The sequence below is a fragment of the Condylura cristata genome, unplaced genomic scaffold (assembly GCF_000260355.1).
Source record: "Condylura cristata isolate star-nosed mole 26May11 unplaced genomic scaffold, ConCri1.0 scaffold00022, whole genome shotgun sequence".
NCBI lineage: Eukaryota > Metazoa > Chordata > Mammalia > Eulipotyphla > Talpidae > Condylura > Condylura cristata.
Genome location: NW_004567123.1, coordinates 30811035 through 30823687, shown reverse-complemented (window position 1 = coordinate 30823687; position 12653 = coordinate 30811035). Strand labels below are relative to the sequence as shown.

The following is a 12653-nucleotide window of genomic DNA, read 5'->3' as shown; positions in this document are numbered from 1 at the left end:
AGTGTGCTCCCCGAAGGCCCGGATGTAAAACCAACCGCTGGCCTGTCCATTCCACCTCTCTCTATTATCTGAAGCAAGCCACAGGGCTGCGCCCATATTCAGGGGACTGGGAAAATAAGCAGGAGGAAGCCCAGCCTCCGGCCAGGGTGTGGTTGCAGGGAAGCCTAGAGGGTGGGGCAGGATGCAGTACTAACCCAAACTGACTCCCTTTGTTCCTGCCATGATGCTTCCCCTCTGATTAGCTCCGAAGATGACCTGTATGATCGCAGATCAACGACTTTGTTCAAGCCAGGGATGCCCGGACAGGCCTTGAAGTGGGCGCCAACCCAGAGCCACAGAGCAGATTTGGCCGTGTCTCGGGTGTGCCTGGATGTGGGCAGGGGTGGGGACCTCCTGACGCTGAGCCAGGACTGTGTCTGTGGCTCACACCCCAGGTTTATCTTAATGTAATAACGGGGCTGCTTCTCACTGCAGGGGAACATGGGTCCCACTGCCTTCTGGCTCCTGCTCTTCCTCCTCAAGAACCCGGAGGCCCTGGCTGCTGTCCGCCAAGAACTGGAGTATTCCTTCTCGCAGCTGGAGCAGCCTGTCTTGCAGACGAGCGCCCTCCCGCAGAAGGCCTTGGACAGCATGTCCGTGCTTGGTGAGCTGGCCCGCCCCTCCGAGAGCGCCCCACCGCTCCGTCCTCACGGGTCATGGGCCCCAAGTCCTCCCCAACATGGGCTCCCTTCATGCAGACTCCAAGAGTGCCCTCTGGCCCACAGTCTCCCTGAGTCTCCTATCTCAGCCCCGACACCTCCGGGCCTTGGTCTCAGCTTAAGGTTTCGGTGGGACATTTTGGTTGCAGGTGGCAGAAAACTGAACTGAAAACTGGCTGAAGCAGAAAAGAAACTTTATTTGGGAATGTAACAAATATGTCCAGAGGGTCAGATATCTGTGCGGCTTCAGGCATAGCTGGATCCAGGTGCTTTCACAACGGCATCAGGACTCAGGCTGTCACCGTCGCTCGCCTCTGTTTCGCCAGGCTGGTTCCAGACCCCGTCTGGCTACGGCTGCCCACACCTGTAGCTGCCGAGTTCTCTGCCCAGAGAGGTGGACTTCTCTGTCGCCTCTGACCCAAAGCCGTGACTTTCCTACCCAAAGTCTCATCGGCTCTCTTGGGGTCTATGCCCAATCGCAGGGTGCTCTGACTTGCCCATCGATATCTACTAGGGGTAGAATTAACATCCCAACCCCTGAGAGTGGGAGAGGGGTGATGTCCAGAGCAAAGTCAGGAACTGCTTCCAGAAGGGGCATGTATGCTGGGTAGGCAGAAACGACCACTGTGGGTGGCCCTGCTCCCCCTTGCCGGCTCTGATATTTCTGGCTCCCACCTTCCCTCACAGCTTCCAGACCAATCCCAAACCCTTGTGCCCAAGGTCTCTGCATGGGAGTGACCACGCATCCTTGCTCTCTGGCCTTTGCAGCCACTCTTCCCAAGTGGGCAGGAGGTGTAACCCCACTAAGCCTCCACCTTCCCCTGAAAATAAGGATGGGGTGGTACTCGGTGGTGCGGGCGAGGCTGACCCTGCCATGCCCGTCCTGTGCAGACAGCGTGCTGAGCGAGACCCTCAGGCTCACAGCCGCGCCCTTCATCACCCGGGAGGTCATGGTGGACCTGGCCTTGCCCATGGCTGACGGGCGGGAGTTCGCCCTGCGACGGGGTGACCGTCTCCTCCTCTTCCCCTTCCTGAGTCCCCAGAAGGACCCGGAAATCTACACGGACCCGGAGGTAAATGCCCCCTACACCTGGGCCAGCCAGGGGTGCAGCTGTGCTCTTTGTGCTGGGTGACCAGATCACGTCCCCTCTCTGCTTGCTCCCTGTGGAGTGGGCCTCAGGGATTGTGAGGGAGATGAAGTGAGGCCTCAGTGAGACGGTGGCTCGCGAGCCTGCCTGGCGCACCTGTGTGCTTTGTTGTGGCTGAGCGGTTTTCCTTTTTTCAGAATGTTATCATGTCAGCTTCTCGATACTTTTCCTTCTCCCTGAACTTTTAGCTAGGACAAATTTTCACAATTTGGATGCATGCTGTGTGCCAGGCCCCGTGCTATATGCACAAGCCACCCACCCACCTACGCACCCATCCACCCAGCCATGCACCCAGCCGCCCACCCACACACACATGCACCCACCCATGCTCCCAGCCGTCCTTCCATCCACACGCCTAGCTGCCCAGCTGGTCATTCACCCATCGGTCCACCTTGCCATCTGCTTATGTGTCCATTTACCGACTTTTCCATCCATCTTTCATTCAGCGCTTACTTTATGCCAAACTGTGCTCCAATGCACCCTCACCTTAAACTCTACAATGTAAACCAAGGACACTGGCATTCTCTTTTAAAACAAATAATTTTCATTTCTTTGATTTTAAATTATGAAAGTGAAGTATACCTACAAAAACCACCCATGCGTATATTTAAAACTACCGCTTTTTTCTTCCGTTTGCCTTCCTCCCAAGTCCTACAAAATTCCCTCTGATGGCTTGGAGTCTAGCCCTAAGTCATTCTCACGCATTTACAGACCCAAGGTGAGAGGAGATGCGTGCCTCTGAGGGCTCAAACACTGCATGTTGTTCCAAACTTGCTTTTCTTCACTCAGTTACCAGTTCTCTCCATGTCAGCACTCACAGACCAGCCTCAGTCTTTTCTAAACAGCGGCGGTCACTTCCCAGCCCAGTCCCCACCCGCTGTCCTCCCCCTGCTATCCAACACTGTGATGAATACACATTTTTCTCCATACCTGCATGTTCGGGGAGGGGAGAGTCAGGAACGGGCCCTCTTCCCATTTCAGGTATTTAAATACAACCGATTCCTGAACCCTGATGGATCAGAGAAGAAAGACTTTTACAAGGACGGGAAGAGACTGAAAAATTACACCTTGCCCTGGGGCGCGGGCCACAACCAGTGCCTGGGCCGGGCCTACGCCACCAGCAGCATCAAGCAGTGAGTGTGGTGGGGGACAGGGCTCCCCAACATTCTGGTGCACAGCCCTCCCAGAAGCTGGAGGGACTCAGGCTGGAGAAAGGTCCAGAGCCGTCTGCAAGCTCAGGGCACACCCAGGAGTGCTACCTTTTAAAACTCAGAAGTGCTCACATAAACAGCCAGATTCTGATTTCTCTTGAAATGATCAAATCTGGCAAGAGGTTTTCCCGCCATGCCTGGTGCCCAGACCCAAAGCACCTGGAATGCCAAACACTGCCAGCCCCAGCCCGGCTCTCTGCAGCTCCCGCGTGTGTCCTGAGCCCCACAGCAGGCGTGGCGGACCACCATGTCCCCGCTTGGCTATCTGAACACCTGTGGGCTGAACACCCCATAAATTCTCTTCCCTGGATCCCGAGACTTAGGCCCCAGGATCGCAGACGGACAAGCAGGTGATGGCCCTGTGTAACCAGAAGGTGGGCGACCTCCTCTATTTCTGCAGCTGCGGCATGGGGTGCCCATCACATTGCCTTGCAAGGCCGTCAAGACGAAGGGACCTGGTTCTAGTACGTGGCCCACAATCTGGGCCGGTGTTAGCGTTTAGTAAATGTTGGCTGTGACTGCTTTTGCGCACGAAGGGTAATGTTCCCACGCCTCTAACCTCGTGGCCTGTTTTAATGTCGTAAAACAGAGACAGCCACACAGCCAGCTTGTGCTCCCGCTCCTTGTACATTCTAAAAGATCACCGCGCAGGGCCAGATCCCCCCGAGCAAATTATTTTTGAACTCACAGAGGTTATGGGGAAAATGGGGCTAGACCTAACAGACACCTGGGACACGCCAATAAGATAAGTAGGGGAAATTGCTAGTACCAGCTTACACAGGTAAAACACATAAGCCCAAGGTGCTACGGTAAACAGGGGCCTTTACTTTGACAACCGCCTGGATGGAGCTTGATTGTGGACGTGGCACAAGCCTGTCCTGCTCCCCACTCTGACTCGTGAATCCTCTCACTGCCCCTGCACCTCTGGACTGTACCCCAGTTCTGTATGCGTAAATAGATAAATCTTTAATAATAATAAAAAAAAAAAAAACAGGCCCTGGGCTAGCGGTGTGGGAACATTGCCATTTGCGCGTAAAAGCAGTAACAGCCAACGATGGGCTTCAGCTGCTCCGAGGGCGGGCGGAGCTGGAAGGGCGCCCGCCGGGAGCCCCACACCTGGTGGGCAGGTGTGCTCGCACCCCTCTCCTGCCCGCCCCTGGCGGCAGGGTCTCTGGGCAGAGTTGAGGGATGTCTGTGCGTGCTCTGTGGACCCCCGCTCAGCTCGGGGCAGCCGGCATGGGGTTCGCGTTCTCCTTGTGTTTTTGCAGGCGAAGTTAGAGGCAAATGCGAAATTGTGCTCAGCTTCTCCACACCCCGATACTATCAGTCCCTCTGAAGCCCACTCAGTGTCCAAAACAAGTGTGAGGCCCCTCCCCTGGTGCCTGTGTCTTCACACCTGGGACAGGGGAAAAGAGAAATGGGTGCTTGCATGGGCCGCACACCTAGTGTTGCAATAAATCAGCTGATTTCTCCTCACGCTCATCACTTAACGACCCTGGTAACTGCTGGCGGAGCGGCCTCCTAGTACCGACTGGGAAGAGGCCATGTCTTTGCCACACCGTGCGCCTGGTAAGTGGAGCATGGCAGATGCCCGGCCCACGGCAGCTCACTCCCCAGCCCCCCAGCCTCAGGGGCACCCATCCTGCCTCTTTCCCTGTGGGGAAACCGAGGCCCACACAGCCCGGAGGGCAGAGTCCAGCCCAGCGCGTGTCCAGCGCACGGCTCTCTCTGTCCTCAGGCTGAGGAGCCCCGCAGGGCTCTCTGCGGTGGGTGGCGTGGCGTCTGGACAGAGCGATTACGTCATGCACACGGTAGATGCTTGTTAGCAGTTTTCCAGAAGATGGCAGTGAAGGCAGCTTTTCTTGCCAAGTTAGTCTGTTCTGACAGTTTCCCCACAGACACCAGTAAAATGTCTCCAGGGAGGGGTGCCTGTTGTCACCCCACAGACACCTGCGATTAGCAGCAGCCTCAACAGCGACGGGTGGCCAAGGTGCCTGGAGTTTGTAGGGGGGCGTCTGACTAATCAGGAGCGGCCAGGCGATGCTGCTGTAACAAAACACCCCAAGTCTCAGCCCTCTCAGGGATTAGCTCGCCTGTGGCTTTGGGGAGGTCCTCCCCCTCCTGCCGAGACTTAACAGCCACACTCTTTGCGGCTCCCCACTTCCCCGCCTCCACGTGAGGCCGGCATAGCTAAGGGACAGGAGAAGGAGCTGGAGGGTGTCTCTGGAATACTTTGGTGTATAATTGGCACTGCCAGCTGGAACCAGAGGGGTCTAGCAGCGTGGGGACAGCTCGTGGGCCTCTGGTGAGCAGTGGACCCCTGTGTCCTGCCCTCTCCTTGGCCACCCTCCCCAGAGTGAGTGTAGGGCCCAGGCTCAGGAGGCAGCCATGGCTTCCTGACCAATTCTGACTTAGTCCCCCACTCTCCCTCTCCTGCCTTCTGTAGATTTGTGTTGCTGGTGCTGACGCACTTGGACCTGGAGCTGACCCACCCGGACGTGGAGGTCCCCCAGTTTGACCTCAGCAGGTACGGCTTCGGCCTGATGCAGCCGGAACATGACGTGACCATCCGCTACCGCCTTCGCTAAGGCCGAGGTGGACAGCCAGGCCCACTCCAGCCAGCCTGCCCCTGCAGTCTGGGCTCCGTGTCTGCATTTGGCCTGGGGGCAGAGTTTTAACACCCCAGGGTGCTGGCCTCACTACTTTCCTGCTTTTTTCCCTACAAGGCTGAGTCAGGAGGCTGTGGGGGAGAGGGGAGGGCGAGGAAGAAGAGGAGCTAAGAGAAAGCAAACAGACATCAGAGGAGAAGCTCTATGGACTGACTGCTGCGAGGATTTACACCCAGAGAGAGCTTCCCTCTGCTTCTGGCTCACCTCGCTCTTGCCTTATGAAACCCACAAAATCCAGGCACACGAGGTGAACTAGGAGTCCTCATTCCAGTATCCCCAAGTCCTGGCAAGTCCCTTTCCAGGTCCTTCCTGATGAGCTCCCGGCCAGAACCAGCCAGCACAGATGCTATACCTGGGGAAGGCCCATTCTGACCTGGCAGCTTGTCCCTTGAAATAAACTCTGCCCCCAAATTATCATTCAGCCAAAGACATCCCATCCCACCTGGCTTCTTGGATGCCGCTTCTGCTGGCACCTCCCTCTGCCTCGTCCTCACTGATACTTGTAAAAGGCAGGTGGGTTTCCCCTGGCTGGTGTGCTGCAGTGCAGACATGAACTCTGCCCATGCTGGGCTGGGAGCAAGAGCATGCTCTGGTCCAGAGTGAGGAGCTCTCCCGCGAGGGGGTTTCCCCAGGGTTGAGACTCAGGCAGGGAATCAAGAAGACCGGCCCCCCAGGACGGCCGATGGGAGGAAGCACCAGGACTGCTGTGGTCCAGCCAGGGAAAGAGGAGGTCCTGGTTTCCTGTTCTCTAGCTCAGATGCTCCAGCTGTGGGCACAGCCCAGTCTGTAACCCAGCGTTGGTTGGCATATGCTTTAGTTGTTATATCCTCTTTAATTCAAAAAGCGTTAATTCAAAATGTCCAGCTTCTCTTGAAAACTTGCAAAACCTAGTCCCAGGGGCAGCCACTGGCCGGAGCCAAGAAGCGGCTGCCTCCCTCACAGCCACGCGCCCGCCCGACCCATGGGGCCTCTGCTCTCTCTGTCTGCGTCTCTGGGCACGGTACCCGCTGGGCCCTGAGCCATTTGGCTTTGCGAGCAAGCCCTGTTGTGACTCTTAGACTTTGAACAAACAGACCAACAGTGAAAACATGCTTTTGCATCTAGCTTCAGAAAAAGAAATCAGCTCAGCGAGAAACTGCCTGGAAGATATTATTATGATGGTGATGTCGTTATTGACACCAGCTGCTATCCATTGAGGACCCTCTCACGGCCATGATGGGCACAGTGGACATAGTATTGCTACTTCTCACAGCATGTCTATAAAGAGAGGAAGGCTGTTTCTCTTTGCAGAGAAAAAATGGGCCCAGAGTGGTAAAGCAATTTGCCCAAGGTCCGCACAGCTGCCGAGATGGTAGAATTTGGTAGCACACTCGCTGCCCTGTCCACGGCAGTGTGAGTAATGCTGCGCTCCTTGGGCTCGGGGTGGGAGAGGAGAGGGAGTTCTGTCTGGCTTTTGAGAGCTGACAGAGCTGCAGGCACCCCTGGGTGGGTGAGCTCGTGAGACACGGGCACTCACATCGCCAGGGCCTTGTAGCTTAGGCTGAAGGGAGCTGGAGCTGAAGATATTGAAGTACAGCCTGGGAGAGAGAAGAGAGATCTCTGAATGTCCCAGGGGTGAGTCTCTTCTCTGAGTAGCACGAGGGCTTAGGGGCTTCCCTGGCCCCTCAGCCTCCAAGCACCCCCAGGATTCCCAGACAGACTGTGATTGGCAGGAGGTGGGATATCCCCAGGGAAACCCATCTTCACGCCTGGGTGACCCCCGCTGCTGCCTGCTTCTTAACTCCGCAGGAAATCAGGCTGGCAGCCTCCTTTGGGAGGAAGGAGCCGGTTTCCATGGCAACCCTCTGCTGCCTCATCCTGGCTGGAAGGGAAGGCAGAAAGAGGCAGAAATAGCTGCAGGAAGATGGCTGGTCTTGGCGTCCTCCCTGGCATGCTGGGGGGACCCTCAGGATGTCCCCTCCCAAATCAGGGCTCCTGGGCCGCCAGACTAGAGTCTCACCTCCGTTCACAAAAGGGCCAATTGCTTTTTAAGGCGGCCCCAGTCCATCATTAGGAAGAGACGATTCTTCGACCAGGCAGCTCCAGCTGGAGTTGGAGATACTGACGTACAGCTCAGGAGACCATGATTAAGCCCTCCCACCCTGTTTTCACCTTTATTGCTTTTCATTCTTCTTGGAAACAACATAGGCTATAGAGAAAAGTGGGGGAGGAGGGGTGAGCTCACACTACAGCCTAGCGGGGTGTCCATGGCATTGTATTTTGTCATGGCTTCCTTTAGAACCACAAACTGCAGGGTTTGGGGGGCTGTGCTCTTAGGGTGCCCTGCAGGCATGCTTCCTCACCTGTCCTACTATTTGGGGGGGGGTTATAATTTGTACTGTTGTTTACCAGGTGTTTTCCTTTAAACAGACTTTTTTTTTTTACAAAAGTTTATTTTTACATCATTTTGTACATTTTTTTTTTCCATCTCAATTGTAATCCCGCGGGTTTCCCATCACCAAGTCACCAGTGTGCCATCACCATAATCCTGTGCATTTCCCTCCCCACCCCCCTGTTTTTGATCCCATTCCCCACTCCACCCCCGCAAAATGTCTCTGGTATATGGTTGTTCATTATTTTTGTTATTTTCTCGCCTAAACAGACTTTTTTTTAACGTAAATTTGTTTAGAAAGGGAACTTTTTTTTTTTTTTGCTGCCAGTAACTGACAACATGTATCACTCGCTGTCAAAAATAGAAAATAGCTGTGAAAACGAAATCCGCTGGGGAAGGGCCTCCCTGCTGGCGTCCTCTGGGTGACAAAATGCAACAGGCAGGGAGTGGTGTTTGAGCCAGGCCTGCACCACCCAAGGTGCGCCTGGCCCCCAGGTGAGAGGGAAAAGTCAGGGAGTGAGCTGCTGTCCTGGCATCTGCTGGGTCCAGGGCCACTTCCTCCCACCTGCCCTGCTCAGGAGGACCGCCCCCTCTGGGTGGGGAACCCACTCTGAGAGTTGAAGTGTCTTGCTCAAAGTCTTCGATTTTGCTTTTCTTTTTTTCAAATAAAGACGGTGTTTTGTGATAGCAGCGATTGTTATGTCTCGCTCTTTTATCAAAGAGTTCTATTTTCATATAATATTGTCAAGTGGAAATGTGCTGAAATATATTAAACCCTCTTGTTTGTGAAACTGCCTCTGAGTGTGATTGGGAGCGAGAGTCAGAGTCGGAATGAGGGAGCAGCGAGGCCCCTGCTGGGGAGGGACCCCCACCCCATCAGCTGCTGTGCACAGACTGGGTCCCTGTCCTTTTGTGGGTGTGACAGCCTCTATCACACCCCCAGCCACCTTCCAAGTCATCCATCACTGTCTCCATTTCCAGAGGAAGAATCTCTGGGGTCATAGTGAAGAGTTTGGCTTGGGGGGGGCGAAGGGGGCTCCAGTGCAGACTGGACCCCCACTCTATTCAGGGTCTTGCAGAGGACAGGACGCCCCCTAGGGGACCCCTTGGGAAAGTGCTTACCACCTCACCTCTTCAAAACTCACTGGATGTTCTTTCTCCTTCGCCAAGAATGCATTTGCTTTCATATAAAAAAGGAGTGAAATCAATTACATTAACTTTGGGGGAAAATTGGTTTGTCTTTCAAATCTTTGAGTGAAAATAATGTCCCTCCCATCATTTTCTTCATCTGTGAGATCTGTGGAAGTGCAAGGGGTAGGATTAGGCTTGGCTGGGAATGACAGACACCTCAAAGTGATGCAGAGGCATTTTAAGTTAGTGTGGTAACAGTTTCCAAAAAGAAAGAGAAACTGGCCAAAACCACGGGATGAGTCATGACGCTGGATCTGGGCTTAGAAAGGTGCCTAGGTGTCCCCCGTGTGGGCAGTGATGGGCGTTTTCCAAGCAGAACCACAGGAGCAAAGACCCCGTGTCCATGGCCTCTTGCTGTGTAGCAGAGAACTCCAACATGTGGCTTAAAATGAAATGATTTTACTTATATGACGCTATGCTGCTTCAACTAAAAAATGATTTTGTTGTTTCTTGTGGTTTTGTGGGTGGTTGGGGTTCAGCTGGGTGGGTTTTCTGGTCTCACCTGGGGCCTCTCAAGTAGCCACAGTCACATGTCAGGTGGGGCAGCAGCATCAGGATGGGTGGTAAGCTGCTCTCTCAATCCGAGTAATTTGGGACTGTCTCCCTCTCTTCATGGCCTCTCCGTCAGGGTATCAGGAAGGCCTGTTGGTGGGTCGGGGTTCCCAAAAGCCAAAAGTGGAGGCCATGCAGCCTTTTCCTGGCTCAGGTCTGGAGATGGCCTCACTTCTGGCACGTTCTGCAGAAGATGGGGGTCTCCAGGCCAGGTCTAGACTCAGTGAGAAGGGGACAGTCCACAACAGGGGGCGGCCAGGAGGCAGGTTCACTTGGGGTCCTCATTGGGAACAAGCTACCCATGGGCCAGAATCGGGAGTCTTTGCCTGAAATATATGGATAAGCAGTGGGCGAGGATGCTGGGAAACAGGGAGGATGGGTCAGTCAAATTTCTGTGCCCAATAATCCTAGGTTTCTGTATGGGACAGCATCTTTATCTACAAAGAAAGGAAAAATCTAGAATTCTGGACACCCTCTCCAAAAAAAAAAGTTACCTGTTGTCTCCTGTCTACCTAGACAGGGTGATGGACCCTCAGCAAGCCCTGACTGAGGGGCCGGTACCTTCCCTACAAGGAGGGCATTCTTCAGCCAGTCCTCAGTTTGAGGTGCTGAGGCTAAAGCAGAAACTGAGAGTTCACATCCCCAAAACAGACTTTTATATCCGAAAGGTAAAAATTAGATCAACTTCTCCTTGCTTAAAACCCTTCAACACTCTTGACATAAAATCCAAACACCTCCCCACAGGCCTCACCTACATGATGTTTCTCTCTTACCTCTAGTTATTCCGCCTGCCCCTTCTCTGCCCACTCTTGCCCTCATACCTTCCACCCTGGCCACACCTGCCATCTTCATCTCCTTCAACCCTCCCTCGCACCCCAGGGTCTTTGTACCTCCCTTCCCTGCTACCTTGGCCAGAATGCCCTTGCCCACTTTCATGGCTTGTTTACCCCTCGCCTGTGTCTTCATTGCTCCCTCAACCCTGTTGTTCTGATGCTCCTGTTTTTGCTTTTATCCCTCACAGCAAAGATCACACTAGATTCTTTTTCAAGTCTCTGTTGAATGTGAGCTCCAGTATGGCTGTATTCCCAGTGCACAACACAAGCTTGGTATCAAATAGGTGTCCTGGAAACATGTGCTGAGTGAATGGCCTTTTGCTGGTCTTGGGAGAGTCCTGGGGGAGTCCTTTATCCTGGACAGTGAGCAGTCCTGAGGACCGGAAGCAGGAGGGACCTGGTCAGACTTGTGCTGGATTAGAGGAAGGATAAAACTGGGGAGGGAGACAAGACAAGAGACAGAGGAGATTGGGAAGGGGTGGTCAAGGGCACTGGAAAAAGGTAGGGAAGACATCGGTCCTCAAAGGGCAGAGGAGCTAGAGTTTAATGAAATCTTAGGAGAATCAGTTAATTAGCTGTTGCTCTCTGTGGCTCTGATTTCCTCCTTTTGCTGACTCGCTCCTTTTCCATTGCATCTTGGAGTACCCAGACTTCACTGTGGGGAAGAAATATTAGTTGACTTCTAACTGCTTGCTGGAGTCCCATGCCTCAGTCCTCACCCTGGGAGTCAATGACTTTGGCAAAGCCTAGGCCATGAGCAGGTTCACTGGGCTATTTATGCAGTTTCCCTCCCTCCCTCTGTGGGACTCTCTGGTGGCACCCACATCTCCTCCCTTGGGAGGCGTGCAGGAATACATGCCAAGGGTTAGCCCCAAACAATCCATATAGTATGCACGTGCATATAATATCCATATACTCCAATAGCAGATGTATAGGGATGGCTGGGTGAAGGGGTAGATTTATGGGTGGGGTGTGTGTGGACAGATGGATGGATGGATGGGTAGATGGGCAAGTGTTGGACAGACGTCTGAGTATTTGGGGTGGGTGCATGGGTGAGTAGATTCACAGATGCATGTGTAGGTGGATGGGTAAAAAGATGGGTGGTTGGAGAGTCAGAGGGTAGGTGGATGGTTAAATGGACAGGTGGGTGGAAAGAGGGGTGTGGGTGGAATGTGCTTTGAATGCAAAGCAAAATGGGTCAGTGAGGGATTGACAGATGGGTAGAATAGGTGAGGTGGCTATGTAGTTGAACAGTTCATGGCTGAGTCTATGGATGAAGGATTTGGTGGTTGAATTGCTGGGCAGGAGATGGCTAAAAAAGGAAAGAAAAATATTTAAGTATTTGCATTGATCAGAAAAGTAGGTTTACCCATTTACCTAGAACCTGGACCAGGAAACCTGGGGTTTGATAAAGGCAATCAGACGTGTATAGACCGGGCAATGGAGTCAGACATCTGGTCACTCAACCAGCTAATAGGTCTTCTTAACGTTAGGATATTCAGTCCAAGAATGAAAAAGTTAGAAAGTCTCTTAAATGAAGTCAGTGACAGGCAAAACCTTACGTTCAGTCCCTGGTATATATAGCAATTGTTCAGTTAAAGTTTGCTGCTGTTACTGTGGTTGTTAGTGTAGCTACTACTGTTGTAATAACTCCTTAGGCATGGTGCCTAACACTTCATGTCAATCCCCTCACTGGTCCTTCCAGCAGCACTGTGAGGTACGTTATGCTACAAACCTCCTTTTGCTCATGACATTATTATTATTATTATTATTATTATTATTATTATTATTATTATATATCAAAAGAAGAATGGCCTGGAAAATAGGAGTCCAAGCTGGGAGAAAATTCCTGGAGAAGACTAAGGCAGAGATGAACATCCACTCAGAGTAACCCTGAGTCCCATCCACTCAGAGATGTATATGGTTTCCCTCAAGACTTTGGGTCATCCCCAAGCACCTTCATAAAGCAAGTATTCCTTC

General features: G+C 53.1%; 1 protein-coding gene across 1 annotated transcript in view; it reads left to right on the top strand.

Moving 5' to 3' along the window:
• PTGIS (prostaglandin I2 (prostacyclin) synthase) overlaps positions 1-8182 on the top strand; it is a 43095-nt gene extending 34913 nt beyond the window's left edge. The window contains exons 7-10 of the mRNA XM_004687047.2: positions 475-643; positions 1590-1771; positions 2828-2979; positions 5504-8182. Of these exons, the coding sequence (XP_004687104.1) occupies positions 475-643; positions 1590-1771; positions 2828-2979; positions 5504-5645 (645 nt within the window). The 3' untranslated portion in view covers positions 5646-8182. The remainder of the gene's footprint in view (positions 1-474; positions 644-1589; positions 1772-2827; positions 2980-5503) is intronic.
• The last annotated feature ends 4471 nt before the right edge of the window (positions 8183-12653 follow it).